This window comes from Triturus cristatus, chromosome 2_1, assembly GCF_964204655.1.
Source record: "Triturus cristatus chromosome 2_1, aTriCri1.1, whole genome shotgun sequence".
NCBI classification, from domain to species: domain Eukaryota; kingdom Metazoa; phylum Chordata; class Amphibia; order Caudata; family Salamandridae; genus Triturus; species Triturus cristatus.
The window spans coordinates 7,060,336-7,080,279 of record NC_140581.1 but is presented as its reverse complement, the minus strand read 5'-3'; the positions used below and the strand labels follow the sequence as shown (position 1 = coordinate 7,080,279).

At 52.7% G+C, this 19,944-nt stretch overlaps 1 protein-coding gene across 6 annotated transcripts in view; it reads left to right on the top strand.

The window, feature by feature from the left end:
* ARHGEF39 (Rho guanine nucleotide exchange factor 39) overlaps positions 1 to 19,944 on the top strand; it is a 121,427-nt gene that overhangs the window by 35,160 nt on the left and 66,323 nt on the right. For all 6 annotated transcript variants that reach the window (XR_014969044.1, XM_085627613.1, XM_085627614.1 and 3 more), the window contains exons 6-7: positions 4,650 to 4,768; positions 19,275 to 19,345. Coding sequence is in view for 5 of the 6 variants with exons in the window: in XM_085627613.1 (XP_085483739.1) it covers positions 4,650 to 4,768; positions 19,275 to 19,345 (190 nt within the window). In the remaining variant the exon portion in view is untranslated. The remainder of the gene's footprint in view (positions 1 to 4,649; positions 4,769 to 19,274; positions 19,346 to 19,944) is intronic.

Genomic DNA, 19,944 nt, shown 5'->3' with positions numbered 1-19,944 from the left:
AGAGGCATAAGTCCCTGGCTAGGCCCTACCGCCTACACTCCTGGTGGATTCTTCCAGCTCTGCTTCACCCCAATGGCCAACTCACCACAAAGGTTTCCCTCCCTCTCTTAAGTAGCCCTAGGTCAGGTGACCTCTAGCCAAGGCGGCAAAAGAAAAACCACGCCTCCCTTCTAGAAGGTTCCAGCACATTCCAGGAGCTTCCCTACTCTACCTATGGGACAAAAAGGCGGGCTGGAGTCGCAACATTGTTGTGGGGTTCCAGCCAGCTCCTGGCAGCTAGGGTGCTACTATGACAGGCCATTCTGCAGTAGCAGGGGCCTGTGGCAGCCATCTTGGGTGAAGGGAGCACCTGCACCTTAACACTACAAAAACGAAAAAATTCAGGGAATAAGGGCCAAGTCCAACAAAGGGCTGCTCCCTTTGCAATGCAATTCTGGCTCCCCTCATAGGAGAAACATGCAGGCCCGCCCAACCACGACTGCTCAGGTAGGGAAATACCGGACATCTAAGGAATCCATTGCACCCGTTGCTCCTGGGTCCAAGAGAAGAGGTCCCCTCATCCCTCCGCATCAGAAGGCCTGAGCCCACTTGTTGATTCAGCCCGACTGGCCTCCTAGCCGGAGCCTGCAGCCTCTCTTCACAGAGACTGATCTCATAGAATAACATTGGGCTCCCGATGCTGTTTGGCACCCGGCTGCCGTCGTGCTGCTGCTGGTGTGGTGCTACCTTGGACCTTGCCCACGACTCAACTTAACTCCTGGAGATTGGTCTTTTACGTCTCTGTACTATTCCTGTTTGCAGGACTTGTTCTTCCTCCCATAGGATAACATTGCATTAAAGTGAAAAGAATTTATATTTAAAAACGTACTTTCGGAACGATTTTTCCGATTCCTAAACCTATATAAAGATACTTGCTATTTTTATAAATTGGTGTGGATCTCCTTCTCGAGTCGTGTCTGTCATTTATTGATCACTGTGTATTTGCAAATGACTTGCACTCCTCTGTGTTAAGCTTAAGGCAGCTCGACTGCCCTACCCCCTAATGGAGCACTTTGGGATTGCATAGCAAGACCCGGTTCGCTCAGGAGGGAACTTCTGGACTCTTTACACGGTTTATCAGATTTTTGATATATCCCATAAAGAGCCAGCTTCCTACACCTCCTGACAGCGAAGGCTCTCACCCCTGGAGTCAGAAGCTCGTTTGTGGGAGCAGGCTGGACTAAACCAGTCAGCTAGCACTCTAGGGTGTTGGTGGGTTTCAGGGGGTACCTATAAGGTGCCCTCTGGATGCATGTATTAATAAGCCATCACTGGAATCAGTGTGGGTTTATTAATACGAGGTGTTTGATACCAAACATCTGTTTCAGAGAAGACATTGCATAGCTGGGGAACTCGTTTTGACCATTGCATACCATAAAATTGCTTCCCAGCTCACTTGCAATATCTAGTAATAGAACTAAACCTCACTGGGGCATATCTGCTCATGCAGCTAAATCCTCACAAAATATAATGGAACCATTGGGCTCAAGGCCTGCTGTGGGGGTGACTCTCTGGTCCCCGTTTCCTTTGAGCTGGCCCCGGATCCCTGTTTCCCCTTCAGCTGGCCCCGGGTCCCCGTTCCCCTTGAGCTGGCCCCAGGTCCCCGTTTCCCCTTGAGCTGGCCCCGGGTCCCCGTTTCCCCTTGAGCTGGCCCCGGGTCCCCGTTTCCCCTTGAGCTGGCCCCGGGTCCCCGTTTCCCCTTGAGCTGGCCCCGGGTCCCAGTTTCCCCTTGAGCTGGCCCCGGGTCCCAGTTTCCCCTTGAGCTGGCCCCGGGTCCCAGTTTCCCCTTGAGCTGGCCCCGGGTCCCAGTTTCCCCTTGAGCTGGCCCCGGGTCCCAGTTTCCCCTTGAGCTGGCCCCGGGTCCCAGTTTCCCCTTGAGCTGGCCCCGGGTCCCAGTTTCCCCTTGAGCTGGCCCCGGGTCCCCGTTCCCCCTTGAGCTGGCCCCGGGTCCCCGTTCCCCCTTGAGCTGGCCCCGGGTCCCCGTTTCCCCTTGAGCTGGCCCCGGGTCCCCGTTTCCCCTTGAGCTGGCCCCGGGTCCCAGTTTCCCCTTGAGCTGGCCTCTACCCTTGTTTACCAGTTACTATAATTAGAGCTCTTGTTCCTCCTCTAATATGTAGGCACAAATTTAACCTTGTCTGGATTCATCTACTAAACACTTGTGAGCCTGTGAACTCCTCATGGGTTTCAGAGACTTTGTGCTACAGGCCATTAGGTGTCCACACTAGTGTGGAATAAGATGCTTAGTGCGCTGGCCTTGTGCAGTCGTCTTCGTTTCATCATTCTGGCAGGCGCTGTGTGTGTTCCTGCACAGGGCCGGGGTTGTGAGTGCCTGCTAGAGCTGCTGCCTGCGTGGCACCAACGGGATAACAGATTTAACAGCAGTGACTAATGTGCTCGTGAACCGGCTCTAACTCGGCTAATGTCTGATGGCAGCTGCTCTGTGGGGGTGGGGCGCGGCCTCTTGACCTGCACCCCAAGTCAGTGTAGCCTGTCATGACTGCCTCCTCAGTTGTACAAGTGAGAGAGGTGAGGATTGCTTGCATACCAGGGAGCCCCTCCTGTGAGCCTGCAGCCCCAAGACTGTTGGTATAAGGGTCGCTGTAGTCTAGAAAGGGCGGTCTCCCCCTTTAGCCGTTGTGTCCAGGTGTACACGAGAGGCGGAGGCCTGGGTCCACGGGGAGGGTCACTGCTGCACATCTGATTGCGGCCTCCATGTTAGGGAACTGAAGAGTGCACTGTGGGTAGAGATCTAATGTGAGAAGCACACAGGCCCACCTGTAACCTCTGGACAGGGTGAGCTCAGAGTGTGAGTAGAGGCGCCTCTTATTGGGAGCGAGGACTGGGTGTCGCACAGTATGTCAGCATGAGAAAAGATGTTCAATACCCTGCACCCGTGGGGAGATGCCACTGGCCTGGAGTTGAATACCTTGGACCCGAGGGGAGATGATACACTGGCCTGGAGTTGAATACCTTGGACCCATGGGTAGATGACACTGGCCTGGAGTTGAATACCTCGGACCTGTGGGGAGATGAGACACTGGCCTGGAGTGTAATACCTTGGACCCAAGGGGAGATGCCACTGGCCTGGAGTAGAATACCTCGGAGCCGTGGGTAGATGAGACACTGGCCTGGAGTAGAAAACCTCAGAGCCGTGGGGAGATGACACTGGCCTGGAGTGTAATACCTCGGAGCCGTGGGGAGATGACACTGGCCTGGAGTAGAATACCTCGGAGCCGTGGGGAGATGAGACACTGGCCTGGAGTAGAATACCTCGGAGCCGTGGGGAAATGACAATGGCCCGGAGTAGAATACCTCGGAGCTGTGGGGAGATGACACTGGCCTGGAGTAGAATACCTCGGAGCCGTGGGGAGATGACACTGGCCTGGAGTTGAATACCTTAGACCCAAGGGGAGATGACACTGGCCTGGAGTAGAATACCTCGGAGCCGTGGGGAGATGAGACACTGGCCTGGAGTAGAATACCTCGGAGCCGTGGGGAAATGACAATGGCCTGGAGTAGAATACCTCGGAGCTGTGGAGAGATGACACTGGCCTGGAGTAGAATACCTCGGAGCCGTGGGGAGATGACACTGGCCTGGAGTTGAATACCTTAGACCCAAGGGGAGATGACACTGGCCTGGAGTAGAATACCTCGGACCCGTGGGGAGATGAGACACTGGTCTGGAGTGTAATACCTTGGACCCATGGGGAGATGCCACTGGCCTGGAGTAGAATACCTCGGAGCCGTGGGGAGATGACACTGGCCTGGAGTAGAATACCTCGGAGCCGTGGGGAGATGACACTGGCCTGGAGTAGAATACCTCGGAGCCGTGGGGAGATGACACTGGCCTGGAGTAGAATACCTCGGAGCCGTGGGGAGATGATACACTGGCCTGGAGTTGAATACCCTGGAGCCGTTGGGAGATGAGACACTGGCCTGAAGTTGGCGATTCTTTTTGAATATGCCCTCAATGTTTTTTTGGGAAGCGACTGATTATGGCGTTCTTTAGCTTCTCTACACCCAATCTCAAACAATTTACACTTTAATCATGGAGGTAACACAAAATGATGGATCGAGAACTGGTGGTTCACATCCTAACTGGATGTCTTGAGTGTTTGTCAGCTGCTGTCTTGTTGGCTTGAGATGCTGCTTAGCAAGTCCTCATTTTAGTAGCATAGAGTTTGTAACTGAAGTGTGTCCCCATTTGGTAGTAATGGGTTATGGTGTCGGCTGGAGGTCACCCAGTTTTCTTCTAGAATTTCCAGGGTGTATGTTGGCCTCTTTTGTGCCCTTATCTTAGTGTTATGCTGTTTGCATTTAAGCAGACTGCTAACTTTGCGTTTGCAGGTGAAGTGCTGTGCGTTAAGCAATGCATCTTCTGAACATAAGTAATATTTGATGGTGTGTGACATCATTTGCATGGTTTTTCAGGGTACCTGGAAGACTTGCATGTTCTTTACGTCTTTTCTCATGTAAGATTTGTAAGAATAGGAGTGTCTGTAAAGTGGACATAAAGCAGACACGTGTGGAGGCTGGACTCTTATGTCACTCGCTGTTGGAGACGGCCTGTGCTGTGTCCTCATCTCTCTTCCTTGTTTGTCTTCGTGCAGATTCAGGTGAAGAAGAATAAATCGTTTGCTCGCTTTAAGAGGCTGCAGGAGGGCCGTCCTGGGTTCCGGGGCCTGAAGCTGGAGGAGCTTCTGCCGCTGCCGCTACAGAGAGTCCTTCAGTGAGTATCCGCCGATCATTCATTCATGGGATGGTTTGAGCCGGTGCAAGAGTATCTCTGATTACATTTAGAAGGCTCTTTGTGAAGTGTCGGATCCCAACCTGGAGCTCTTTCTTTTTGGAGGAGAAATATTGTTTTAGTTCCTCTCAAATCCACAAGATTCGTTATTGACCAGTCCAAGGTTGACCACTCAAGCCTTTCATCAATCCGAAGTGGGCTTAGATTCCACCCTTGGAGCTCAAGGAAAAGGATTTCAGTTGTGGTCCAGCCACAGCGAGGCATGCACAGCGTTGCCTACACTCTTCTAGTCTCCAGTTTTGGCGTTCTCCACCCAGCGTCCTGTTCCAGGGACAACTTCGGGCCAGAGGGCCTTCGTGCTAAGCTCTCTGTGAGCTTTGAGGGATGTTATGCTTTCATGCATTTTTCATACTGTCAATACAGCAAGTGGAAAATGCAGTCACAAGGTATTGACCATAGAAAAAATATTCAGCCATCTGTAAATTCAGAAATGTCAAAAGTTCTATTTTAGAATAAAAGTTCTACACTCTGTCCATGCGTGTTATTCGATCATTTAAGGCAAAGAGTGCAGTACGGACACACGGGGACCCTGGTGTGGTCTAGGCAAACATACACATTTCAGAGTCGGGACAGTGGCACGGAGTTCTGGTTAGCTGGCCTTTCTCAGACACAAAACCAGCATAGCCGTCTGTATTGCTTCGCCCTCCCAAATGATAGAAAATACTGCCCTCCCTCACGGAGGCACAAACACGGCAAAGCAATAAAAACACCTGGAAAGGGATTTCACTCTAATAAAATGAGGCCCATCAAAAGACTGCTCGGAATAAGGCCTGGGGCTTTATTTGTGCAACACTAACAAAAAGGCTTTCCCAGGTTTCAAATGAACAACATTCAAATGTATATGGAGATAGATACACACATATATATCCACAGCGGCAAACTAATTCCGAGTTAGCCGTAGAAAAGGACAACACTCACGGGAATTTGAATAAAATGCTTTTAATGTGCAGAACCTCACCACACTGACAGACGCGTTTCGGCACTCTGCCTTTTTCGATGTCAGTAAGTTAACAAATGAAACACCATTTTAAAGTGACTATGTGCATGATGTAAAACATTGCATTAACAGCAAAGATGGCCTAAATATCGTACTTCACGAATGTCATTAGTGACTGCCATCCTAGAACATGTTTCTGGCAAATGTAGAAAACAAATGATTGCTTTAAATCGGCGTGAAAACTCAGGGAGCGAATGTGAATAATACAGGAATTAATATTGTTGCAATAAGTTAATACAACACGATTGTACAAGACATTCATTGTGGCCCATTGCCCTTTTTAGGTCTCGCTGAGTCAGCGCGCATGCGCTGCTCTGCGAGACATTTAGTAGGTGAGTTTTCAAAGTGCTACTGGCTGGTCTAGCGCTTGCGTTCAAGCGCGCAGCCGGCCGCCATCTGTCTTTCATGGGTCATTAGCACCACTCGGCCACACGTCTTGTGGCTCCTGCCATGTCTGCTTTTGACCCTCGCGATCGCAAAAGTAAAGAAATAGAAAAAACATCTATTTCTTTACTTTTGCTATGATCGCGGCACCCGCGCTTCACTTTTAATGTTAAAAGTAAAGCGCTGGTGCTGCGATGCTTTTTGTAACTTTATATCCCCCCACCTGGTCTACTATTTCTGCCCCGCTTCACTTTTTTGCGTGTGTCACGCGCTGTAGTTTGCTGCCAATGCTTGTTGCATGTTAGACGGACCGGGAGGGTCGGCCGAGGACAAGGGGAGAGGTCTCCGGGGAGAGCCGTCTCCAGCGATCTCAAGATGGGGAAAGGGGGTAGCGGGACAGTCTGGTTACCAGTCTGGTAGTTGAGATGGTATGGTGGATAGCTCACAATCCTCGAGCTCGGTGTTCTAGCTGGGACGGGCCGCGGCAGCGCCAGCAGGTCCCGGTGAAGATGGTTGATACACGGTCCGCGGCAGCGCCAGCAGGTCCCGGAAAGATGGTCGATACACGGTCCGCGGCAGCGCCAGCAGGTCCCGGTGAAGATGGTCGTTACAACGGGCCGCGGCAGCGCCAGCAGGTCCCGACGAGGATGGATGTTGCAGAAGGCCGCGGCAGCGCCAGCAGGCAGGACGATAGTTCACAAGATAGGGCTACGGCAGCGCCAGTAGTCCGTCAAGGCTGAGTTCTCTCGGTGTCTCTCGACTCCAGGATACAACTGCCGTCCTGCTCCGGAGCTGCCCTAGTTATAGGTCTGGCGCCCTTTGATGTCCGGACCCTCGCACCTGGAGGTCGGGGGGTCCGGGATGAAGGTGTCCAGACACCCAGCAGGGGGTGGAGCCAGCGCCTGGGGGAGCTGGAGGCGATCGGCACCTGGCGGGGGAGAGCCCTTGACGCTTCGTTCTCCCATTGACCTGCCAAGTGGTCCGCTCACCTCCTGGGTGGTTGGTGGTGCCGGAATGTCGGGGCCGGCCAGGCCCAGGGTTAGGGTCGGGTGGAGGCCACGCGGCCTCGTGGCGCAGGGCCCAAGATGGCGGCTTGATCCGGCCGGGGGAGCCGGTGGTGGCTCGGTCCCGGGATACATGGAGGTCCGGGGGCAGGAGTTCCGTCGGGAGACGGGGTGCGGGTGATTCTTTGTGGGTCACGCCTGGCGGGCCGGGGCTTGGGCCCTGTCATGCGGGGAGGGAGCAAGCCCTTCGTGTGGCCTGTCCAACATGCGTCCCCCCCAGCTGAAGGCGGGGAGAGTCACCCATCTTCCTGGGGACTCTCCTCGTCGAGGCGGAAAAAGCGTGACAGGCCATCTGCGTTGGCGTGGTCTTGGCCCGGTCGATGTTCCACGGTGAAGTCCATTCCCTGCAGGGAGATGGACCAGCGCAATAGTTTTGGGTTCTCCCCCCGCATCTGCATCAGCCACTGCAGGGGTCGATGGTCGGTTTGTACCCGGAAGTGGGTACCGAAGAGATAGGGCCGGAGCTTTTTGAGGGCCCACACCACTGCGAAGGCCTCCCTCTCGATTGTGCTCCAGCGCTGTTCTCGGGCCAGGAGACGTCTGCTGATGAAGGCCACCGGCTGGTCATGACCCTCGGGGTTCAGTTGGGAAAGAACCGCTCCGATGCCGTGGTCGGAGGCATCTGTCCGTACAATGAATTCCCGACTGTAATCGGGGGCCTGGAGCACAGGGGCGGTGCACAGGGCGGCCTTCAGCTTTTCGAAGGCCGCTTGACAGTCGGGGGTCCAGTTAATCCGCTTCGGCTGGTTTTTGGACGTGAGACCCGTGAGGGGCCCCACAATGCTGCCGTAGTCCCTCACGAACCGCCGATAGTAGCCGGTGAGCCCCAAGAAGGCTCGGACCTCGGTCTGGGTGACGGGGGGGCTGCCAGGACTGGATGGCAGCAATTTTAAGTTGCAGCGGGGCCACCAGCCCGCTTCCCACCTGGTGCCCGAGGTAGGTCACGGACCCTTGACCAATTTGGCATTTGCCGGCCTTAATCGTGAGGCCGGCCCGCTGGAGGGCCTGCAGGACCTTTTGGAGGTGGAGGAGGTGGTCGGACCAGTGGCGGCTGTACACCGCGATATCGTCCAGGTAGGCGGCGCTGAACTCTTCGAGCCCTGCCAAGACCTGGTTCACTAGACGTTGAAAAGTAGCGGGGGCGTTCTTCATGCCGAAGGGCATGACCTTGAAGTGGTAGTGGCCATCGGGGGAGAGAAGGCGGACCGTTCCTGAGCCCGGGGTGTGAGACCGATCTGCCAGTAGCCCGCTGTTAGGTCGAAGATGCTGAGGTAGCGGGCGGCCCCCAGCCGGTCGATCAATTCATCCGCTCGGGGGATAGGATGAGCGTCGGTCCGGGTGACAGCGTTCAAGCCCCGGTAGTCGACGCAGAATCTCAGTTCAGGTGTGGTGCCGGGGGCAGCGGCTTTCGGGACCAGTACAACCGGGCTGGCCCAGGGGCTGTCCGAGGGCTCGATGACCCTGATCGTGAGCATTTTGGCCACTTCCTCTTGGATGCAGGTCCGTACCCGATCTAGCACGCGGTAGGCCCGGTGTCGGATAGGGGGACTGTCCCCGGTGTCCACGTCGTGCAAGCACCAAGGGGTGATCCCGGGGGTGAGGGAGAACAGTGTAGCGAACCGCAGCAGGAGGTCCCGGCAGCCCTGGCGTTGCTCCGGGGTGAGGGCATCGGAGAGCCGGACCCCGTCCACGGAACCGTCGTTCTCCTGAGTCTTCAGGAGATCCGGGAGGGGTTCGGAGTCCTCCTCCGCCCCACTGTCCGTAGCCATCAGGAGGCTGAGTTCTGAGCGCACAAAGTGTGGTTTGAGTCTGTTGGTGTGGAGGACCCGAAGGGGGTTCCGGGGGGTCCCCATGTCGATTAGGTAAGTGACGGGGCTTTTGCGCTCGACCACTTTGAAGGGCCCCGTCCACTTATCTTGCAAGGCACATGGTTCGGTGGGGGACATCACCCACACTTGTTGACCAGGTTCGAACTCGACGGAGGAGGCATTGTGATCGTACCATTTTTTCATGTCCTCCTGACTGGCCTCGAGGTTCGCCTTGGCCATCTCCCTGAAGCGCCGGGTCTGATTGCGTAGGGCCAGGAGGTACTTGAAGACGTCTGGAGGGGTCTTTAGGGGGGCCATCTCCCAACCTTCTTTGACTAGGCTGAGGGGCCCTCGCACAGGGTGCCCGTACAGGAGTTCCAAAGGGCTAAAGCCGAGGGACTTCTGGGGAACTTCTCGATAGGCGAAGAGGAGGCACGGGAGTAGTACATCCCACTGGCGACGGAGGGGCTCTTCCAATCCCCCAATCATCCCCTTGAGGGTGCGGTTGAATCGCTCCACTAGTCCGTTCCCTTGGGGGTGATAGGGGGTCGTGAATCGGTAGGTGACCCCGCACTGTTGCCAGAGGGACTTCATATATTTTGAGATAAAGTTCGTGCCTCGGTCGCTGACGACTTCTCGGGGGAAGCCCACCCGGGAGAAGATCCCCATTAGGGCCCTGCCAACCACCGGAGCTGTTACAGTTCGTAGGGGCACCGCCTCGGGGTAGCGGGTGGCGTGGTCCACCAGTACCAGGATGAACCTATGTCCTTGTGCCGTGCGGGGGTCCAGGGGCCCCACAATGTCTATTCCTACCCTCTCGAACGGGGTGGTGACCACTGGGAAGGGTTGCAGAGGGGCTTTCAGCTTACGGCCGCTTTTCCCACTGGCCTGGCACGTGGGGCAGGACCAGCAGTGGTTAAGGACGTCGTTCCGCATCTTCGGCCAGAAAAAGTGAGTCACTAGGCGACTGTAGGTTTTGTCCTGGCCCAGGTGTCCAGCCAGGGGGACATCGTGGGCCAGAGTTAGTAGGAAGTCTCTGAAGCGGAGAGGTACCACCAGCACTCGACTGGCCCCTAGCTCTGCGATTCTTTGTTCGCTGTATAGCAGGTCGTTATCCCAATAGACCCAATGAGTTCCGGTGGAGTCCCCTGCGCTCTGGGCGCTGGCTTGCTGGCGGAGTCCCTCGAGGGAGGGGCAGGTCTTTTGCTCCTGGCGGAACTGTTCTTGGGTGGGCCCCCCTTCTTGACGCCACTGAGCCAGGCCGGGAAGGTCCTGGGGTTGCGCGCCCCCTTCGGCCGTTGGTTCTGGGGGGTTGGCCTCGTCGTTGTCCTCTACTAGGGCGACCGGGGGCGGAGGTGCTGGCCATTCTGGTTCTTCTGATCGGGGGACGGCACGGGCGGCCATGGACCGGGTGGTTACGCAGGCCCAGTCCGGGAGGCCCAGCATCCCCAGGTGCTCTCTTCTTTCGACGGTGGCCCACGGGGAACTCTCAAGGTCATTCCCCAGGAGGCAGTCCACGGGGGCATCATCCCGGACCGTCACCTTCAACAGGCCGGAGACCCCTCCCCATTCGAAGGGGACGCAGGCCATTTGACACAGACTTTCGGAATTGTCGGCTGAGCGGACGGGGCAGAGAATGTTCGGCAGGATCTGCTCGGGCTTCACCAGGTGACAGCGGACGGCCGTCACACTGGCGCCTGTGTCACGTAAGGCCTCGGCCCGACGTCCATTAATGGTCACCTACTGGCCATATTTCCGGGTGTTGGCGGGTAGGGGAGCCCGCGGGACCATGTCTTTTCCCCCTAGGCACGCTAGAACCATGGCGGCCGGTTCCCACTCTTGCTGGGCCGGCTCATATTCTTCCTGTTCCTCTGATAGTCGTTCTTCCCCCAGGGCAGCGGCAGCTACCTGGCGGGGCTTTGGTGTTTGGTTCTGCGGGCAGCTCGGGTCATTGGCGTAGTGGCCGACTCGCTGGCATCGGTGGCACGTGACGTTGGCTCGGAACCCCGGGCGCATCGGGGGGTTGCCCCGGCTGGCCGGGGGTGGGGTGCTGGCCACGGGTGTTGCCGGGATGGTGTCTCTCCCTCGCCCCTGGCCTCCTCCTCCTCCACGGGGACGGTGCTGGCCTTGGTTGTTTCGGTTTTGCTCGTGTGGTCCTCTCCGGCCCACTCGGGTGCTTTCCCATCGGTCAGCTTCGGCGGCGAGTTGCCGGGGGTCAGTTAATTTACTGTCGGAGGTGCTGCCTGAGCTCGACGAAACAGTTGTTCGACAGATGCTCCCATACCATAAGGTTAAAGAGTTGCTCGTAGGTCGTTACATGGCTCCCCTTGATCCAACCCTCGAAGGCTCGGCTGAAATAGCTGACGTACTCCACCCAAGTTGTACCCGGGATCCAGGTGCAGTCTCTGAACCTCTGGCGGTACATCTCGGGCGTGAGGCCGTAGCGGGTGAGGAGGGCAGCCTTCATGTGGTCGTAGGACGTCATCTGGTGATCTGGGAGCTGCAATAGGGCATCGCGGCCTTCGTTGACGAACCTCCCCCCATAGTCCGGCTCCCCAATCACTCCGGTCGATCCGGTGGGAGGTCATGGCGATCTCGTAGGCTTTGAACCACTGTTGTATGTCGTCCTCTCGGACATATTCTCGGACAACATCCTTGGGGATGTGGACTTTTTTCTCGGTTGCTCCCGGGGTGTGCGGTCGCTCAGGCACCCCCGGTTCTTTATTCTGTTTCCGAAGTTCTATTTCCGCCAGTTTGCGCTCGTGTTCGAGTGTTATTCTTTTTTCCTCGAGCTCTCTCTGTCTCTGTTTTTCTTCTCGTTCTTCTCGGAGCCGCAGATGTTCTAGATTTAGTTTCTGCTCGGCTAACTTTAGTTCACCGTCCATCTTGAGTCGTGCCATTTCCAACTCATGTAATCTGGTTCTTTCTCTTTCTTGGATCTCCTCCTGCGAGAGGCCCGTTCCCCGCTCCTCGGGAGCCGTGGCGTTCCCTTCTGGTGCGACACTGTTTTGGTCGGGGGATCCGGCGACCCCAGTTTCTGCCCACGACTCAAGGGCGCGCTTAAAATCGTCTTTGGTACTCAGGCCGGTGGTAGCAATGCCTAGTTCCATGCAGAATTGTTTAAGTTCGCGGTGGCTATATTCTTCCAACTTATCCATTTGGAACTTTTCAGTGGGACCGCTATCTTTGGCTGACATCGTGGTTTTGTCGTGGGGTGAGCTACTCTCTGTACGATTACGCGTTGATTCGGATCGCGCCGCTGGCCACCAATGTTAGACGGACCGGGAGGGTCGGCCGAGGACAAGGGGAGAGGTCTCCGGGGAGAGCCATCTCCAGCGATCGTACAGATAAATAACTTCCCCCCCCCCCACAGACAGACACCACACAAGGAGAAGATTTAGCGTTCTTTATAGGCAATTTCTTATGGTACGATGAAATGGTACAAGGAGGTCTGGACTCAGGAGTCCCCTCGATTCAAGTCTCTCAAGATGGGGAAAGGGGGTAGCGGGACAGTCTGGTTACCAGTCTGGTAGTTGAGATGGTATGGTGGATAGCTCACAATCCTCGAGCTCGGTGTTCTAGCTGGGACGGGCCGCGGCAGCGCCAGCAGGTCCCGGTGAAGATGGTTGATACACGGTCCGCGGCAGCGCCAGCAGGTCCCGGTGAAGATGGTCGTTACAACGGGCCGCGGCAGCGCCAGCAGGTCCCGACGAGGATGGATGTTGCAGAAGGCCGCGGCAGCGCCAGCAGGCAGGACGATAGTTCACAAGGCAGGGCTAAGTTTTAAGCAATGTTGCTCTGTGAGGTGCAGTGAACGGATCTGTGAGGAGTTAAAAGATCTCGGACTGTACTTACCATATTTGTCTCAGATCTGAAAACGTGAAGGTGGTTAGGAAAGATTTTGGGCCAGTGGTCATTTTACCTGCGAGCCTGATCGAAGTGCCTACCTTCAGATCACTAATTCTACCCCAATTTCCATATGTGTAATTGCAGCAAAGGCCCGTTCGGCCATCCGATCTGCCCTTACCACTTCAGACATCCACATCATCTCCTGTTTGTCATCATAAGTCGGCAGTTGTTTCTCAGTTTTCCTGCACTCACTAGTCTCGTACTGAAAGTCTCTCATTCTTTAATTGAGACGAGTCCCTATCGAGCTCTCCATTTTTGCCCTCACCCTTGAGGTAAAAAAAATCTTAACTCTACAGCAGGGCTACTATTCACTGCCTTTGATGTGACTTCGAAGAGACTCGTTGTAGGTCTTTCACAGTCTCTTAATTTCAGAACTGAAGCATTTTCAATATTAGATACAACGAGGCCATAGTTGTTGCTTATTTATCTTACACAACTAACAACCATTGGCAAAGCCAATAGCCCTGACTTGTTGTAGGTGTAATGTTAATTGTTGTATTATATATCTGGATGTAATGGCAGAAGCAGCAAAATGCCTGCCGGATGGGGCACTAAGCTTGTGTTTCAAGCCACGCCTTTAATTACATAGGCCACACCTTTTGAAAGACCTCCCTCCACTAATTTACGTATCACTTAAAGCCCTGGAGGGGTGCCATATTCTTTCATTTGATCAAAAATGATAACAATAGTAAATAAACTAAAAAATACTTTATCCCAAACAAATGGAGAAACAAATGTTCCGCAGTGCATTTTTGTTCTTTCGTGTGGTTTCCTGAATAGTGGTATTAAGCAGGCCTAGTTGAATTTCAAATGAATCCCCTGAAGTTCACAACCTTTCACAGCATTTTGCATTCTGGAATGTTTGCACCAGAGAGATCGGTTCACGCAGAAAATGTCTCCCCGAGAAATACTCTCGCTCGGACTAATCTGCTGCTGCTGTTGCACTGAGCGTTTTCTTGCAGGCCAAGCACGCTCGTGAACAAAGAGCGTAATGTCAAAGGACCGGCAGATCACATTTAGCAAAACAAATAAATTTTTGTAATAATTTCTGAACATTTTCTTGAAGTTGAGTGAATTTAAAACAAAACGCATTTTCGCACACCTCTACAATGAACTCACATTCATGTTAAAACAAGCATTGGCACGGCCAATAGGTCTCGCTTTTGGGACCTTATAAGTATTTAGTTATGCAGCACAATATACTTGGTGCAACAACAACTGTTACATGACTAAACACTTATAAGTTCCCAAAAGCGAGACCTATTGGCTATGCCAATGCTTGTTACATATGTTGTTTAGTAATCCATTATAAAGCCATACGCTTCCTGGTTCACGTGTAATATAGCCCTGAATGGGCAAGCCATAAATGAAGTCACGGAAACATGAACATCAAGGAGGTAAAGAATGCTTATACATGCATATGGATAAATATATACAGCAAAACTCATAATGTATATTGCTATAGGGCCCTGAATGGGCTTAATAAACAGCTGAGTTATGCATTGACCATTCAAATATGATTCAGGGCTATATTACACGTGAACCTGGAAGCATATGGAATTATAATGAATTACTAAACAACATATGTAAAAAGGGCAATAGGCCACGATGAATGTCTTGTACAATCGTGTTGTATTAACTTATTGTAACAATATTAATTCCTGTATTATTCATATCCGCTCCCTGAATTTTCACGTTGATTTAAAGCAATCATTTGTTTTCTAAATTTGCCCGAAACATGTTCCAAGATGGCTGCCACTAATGACATATTCGCGAAGTATGATATTTAGGCCATCTTTGCTGTTACTGAAATGTTTTACATCATGCACATAGTCACTTTACAATGATGTTTCATTTGTCAACTTACTGACATCGAAAAAGGCGGAGTGCCAAAACGTATCTGCTGTCAGTGCAGGGAGGTTCTGCACATTAAAAGCACTTTATTCAAATTCTTGTGAGTGCTGTCCTTTTCTACGGTTAACCTGGAATTAGTTTGCTACTGTGGAGTCCTATGTAGCGGTTCACCAGCGCTGGATACTGCACCTGGGACGTGAGGTGCGGTGACTGTTTGTTGTTGGATATATATATATATATCGCAAGAATATCACACCTATAAGTATCCGTCAGCTCCAATGCAGGAACTGGAACAAAATCTCCGACAACCAGCTCACCTCCACCCTCAGCAGCTCCGCTCCCACCGCCACAAACGATGACCCCACCTCTGCTCCCTACACAACTGTACCACAAACTGCGCCAACATCCTCATCCCCCTCAAGAAAGCATCCAAACCCTCCACCGAACTCCGAGACTGCAGACGCACTTGCAGATGACTCGAAAAACTGTGGAAAAGCCCGACTGACCTCGACAACTTCAAAACAGCTACCGCGGCCCACCACAAGCTCATCAGACTCTCCAGGAAAAAAGTTCTACTGGACAGAATCTCCACCAACGCTCACAACAGCAAAGAATTCTTCTGCATAATCAAAGACTTCGCCCAACAGCGAGTCCACAGACATCACTCCCTCCCAAGACCACTGCGACAGACTGCATTCTTTCTTCCGTCACAAAATCAAGACCATCCAAGACAACTTTGGCAACAACGACCAGACCCCCATGAGGATCCCGCTCGACCAACACTCTACAGCTGGACCGCCCTCAGCATTGAAGACACTCTGAGGATAATGAAGACGACCCACTCCGGGGCCCCCACAGACCCCTGCCTCTACTGCAGAGCCGCAGACTTCATCGCTCCCAAACTCGAACGGATCATCTACCGCTCCTTCGAGACCGCCTCCTTTTCCGATGACTGGAAACACGCCAAGATCAACCTTCTCCTGAAAACACCTTCTGCGGATACCACCGACCTCAAATCCTATCTGGCCAAAGTCATGGAAAAAGCTGTCAACAGCCAACTCTTTCTCTTCATCGAAGAGAACAACATCCTCGACTCCTCCCAAACAGAATTCAGGAAAAACCACACTCGTCACCGCAACAGACATCCGCACCCTCCTCAATAGAGGAGAGACTGTGGCCCTCATCCTCCTCGACCTCTCCACGGCATTCGACATGGTCTTTCACCGCACTCTAGCCCGCAGACTCCACAAGGCGGGAATCCGGAACAAGGCCCTCAACTGGATCCTCTCTTTGCTCTCTGGCAGAATGCAATGAATCCAATTCCCCACCCCACCACCCCTCCCATTCCTCTCAGAACCGACCACCCCCCCCCCCCCCACCTGTGGAGTCCCACTAGGATCCTCCATCAGCCAGACCCCATTCAACATCTACATGGCCCCGCTCGCATCCATCATCAGAGTACACGGACTCAACATCACATTGTGCGCAGGCGACATCCAGCTCATCCTCTCCCTATCCAACGAACCCAACACCGCCAAATGCAACTTTCAAGACGGAATGGAAGCCGTTGCCAGTTGGATGAAGAACAGCTGCCTTCAACTCAACACGGACAAAACATGGATACTCCTCATGGGTCCACACCCCAACGCCTGGAACGACACCTGGTGGCCCCCCGCCCTTGGCGCCCCGCCCCCGCTGGCCAAGCATGCAACCTCTGAATCATTTTGGACTCCAAATGGACGGCCAGGTCAAGGCCATCCCCTCCTCTTGCTACCACACCCTACGCCTTCTCCGCAAGACCTTCAAGTGGAACCCATCTGAACAGAGGAAACCCGTCACACACGCTCTCATCAGTAGCAGACTCAACTATGGCAATGCACTCTACGCCGGGATCAGCAAGAACCTCACCCGCAAACTCCAGAATGCCGCCGCCAGACTAGTCCTCAACCTACCGCCTCACTGCCACATCAGCCAGTCCCTACAGACCCTACATTGGCTCCCCGGTGAGAAGAGCATCACCATCATGCGCCTCACCCACGCACACAAGGCCATTCACAACACTGGACCCGCCAACCTGAACCAACTCCTTTGTGTTCCACACTCCTCGGCGCTCTCTCCGCTTGGCCCAGCTCTCCCTCGCAGCGGTACCTTGGATTAAGAAAAGCAGGACAGGAGGGCGCTCTTTCTCTCTCTCCTCGCGGTCCAAGGCCCCCTACCTCGACGCCTCCGTCAGAAAGCTGCGCTTCCCAAGTTCCTAAAGGATCTCAAGACTTAGCTCTTCAATGGAACTCAGTGAACCTCTCGGATCGGCGGACCCCACCTCCCCCTCTGGCCCTGGTAGCTCGTGCTTTACAAACCCTTGATTGATTGAATAAGTCAGAAAATGCAACTGTTAAATGCATGGAATAAAATACATGAAATAAAATACAACCAGATTATAATATGGGCGTCCGCTGCAAGAAATCAGAAAGATATGTAAACTAAATACATCAGATGATCATAACCACTGAAAACTTGAATGTGCACACACAGTCACACATCACAATGAAAACACCTCAGATGATTATGACCACTGGAGACTTGAATGTGCACACAGACACACTCACACATCACAAAGTCAATACTCAAATACAAAACACCTCACCAATTGCAAACACTTCATCTTAGCCCACTCAAGACTGGGGGATTCACAGCCGGGGTTAAGAGCCTCAGCAAGCCGGGTTCTGCTACACTGAAATAGACTCGTCCGCCTCCATTCAGATTTCAAAATCCCGGTTTCCAAGTCAGCAAACACCAATCTTATAATCTTAAAGCACTAGAAGTTTCTGAGAAGACGTCCTCTGCGCCAAGAAAACTTACTGGAGTTTGCCACTCTCCTTGCAAGCATTTTAAAGGCAAAAGAGTTCTCACGTATCCTTCTGCGCTCTCACATGGTCCAGCCCCTTATCTTAACGAAGCTTAAACAATTTCCAAAAGTGCAGTAAACAAACTTAAACGTGAATAGCCTAAACAACTTGAGTACTCTGGGGGCCTGCCTGTGTGCGCAAAGCTCAAGCTAGACAGTCAGAATTCAAGATGGCATGAGGGCATGTCAAAGCCAATAATTTAGAACTTCATAATATTTCCCTATGTACAGCACAATGCACATTTGTGCACCACTGTTTAAATCAACACACACTTCATCTCCCAATGTACAACATAATGCACATTTGAACACCACTGCTTATAGCTCTACACTCCGGGACCAAGAAGTATATTCCACTTCTCTCTCTACACCTCTCTCATTCTCTCCCTTTATCTCCCCCCCACCCCCCACGTTCTGTGCCTGGCAAGGCTGTTCTACTCTGTGAAAGCACTCCCACTCTAAAACTACAAGGAGACACGAAAGACATCGTAAAGGAAAAATAATTGTTCATTCAAGAAAACACCTAAAGTCAATTATAATAATCGTACTCGATCCAGGAAACAGAATGCTGACCCAGTCGGCCCCTCAAATAGCTCACTGGTCAGGAAGTAATAACCAAGGGTCCTTTCCAACACTGCATGACCCCTAATTGTCCTACCCTGACCCAGTGGAGATCAAGGGCGGTCCTCAATAGAGGCATTACCCTGAGCAAAGAGGATGAAAAAACAGCGCCATGGAAGGAGTTGCCAACCAGTATCTGGCACCGATGTGTTTTCTGCTTTAAAGTACTCCTTTATAGCACGTGTGAGCATGCAGTTCGTGGACAAAAACCTGGTCTTACTGCTGCGTAGTTGTATGGCGTAGCCACTCTAACAAGTTATGCTCATTGAGTTGTGGCGCCTTAATGCCTGCTTCTCTGAGCCATCTTTAAGGCCGGACAAGGAGCAGATTCACAAATGCTGTTTGAACTTCCTTGTAAACCACTTTTCCCTAAAATTGAAGACTCGTTAAGAGAGGAGTCCCTTATGACCTTGTTTTCTTTTGCAGCTGCTGCAGTTCATTAGAGACAAGCAGGGATTCCTGTGCATGGTAGCACACGTATGAAAATATAGCCGTTTCATGAAAATGACTTACTTTAAACCACTTACACTGTGGCTTGTTTACTTTCACTTTAAACAATTTACATTTGGATAGCTGTACAGTGGTTTCAAATAAGAGGACTAGGCCAACTAACTAGGTATGGGGAAAGGGGAGTGGTATGGCCATGTACTGATGAGGAATAAAATACTGTCTGCGTGTTAAAGGGGTCTTGCCGGTCACCTCGGAGCTCTGAGGCCTGAGAAGGCTCTCTACCTCTGGCCTTGATTCTCCATAACGTGAATGAACTCCTCTGTGTTTTGCTCTATCCTTTAAAATGTATGGTAGAGGTTAGTTTAGCTTATGTACCGTTTGTAGGTCATGAGCATAAAGTTTGTGTTCTCCCCTTTATGAATGCTGTTTGTTTTAGGTACGAGCACTTGCTCCAGGACCTGACTGAGAACAGCAGCCCAGACACTCTGCAGTTCCAGCAGCTGACCAGTAAGTGGGGTGGAAGGAATGTGGGGTACCGGGAATGGTGGCTGCCGTGGGGTGCAAGCATTGGTGGCTGCTGTGGGGTGCAGGGATTGGTGGCTGCCGTGGGGTTGCAATGGACGTGTGGCTGCCGTGGGGTTGCAATGAACTGGTGGCTGCCGTGGGGTTGCAATGAACGGGTGGCTGCCGTGGGGCGCAATGAACGGGTGGCTGCCGTGGGGTTGCAATGGACTGGTGGCTGCCGTGGGGCGCAATGGGCAGAAAAGACATGTCACCTCTGCATATATTTTACTAATGCTTGAAAATTAATTTGTCATGTTAGCCTCATTTCTTCTGTCGTAACAAATTAACGTAGACCTTTTAAACAAAACTGCCAAGTGTTTAGATGAGGGCCTCATTTTGTAGGGCATTAGTCTAGCCAATTTACTATTGGGGATATGAGCCTTGTGCAAATAAGTTTATTTAAAGTGGCATCTGAAGCCTGAATCATAAAGAGCACATGCCCAGCAGTCCGGTCATGTTCCGGAGCGGCCACTGGGCAGGTAGCGGCTACTGGGCCTCAGCAGTGAGGGTTCCGGTCATTTGCCACCTGGGCCCATCCTATG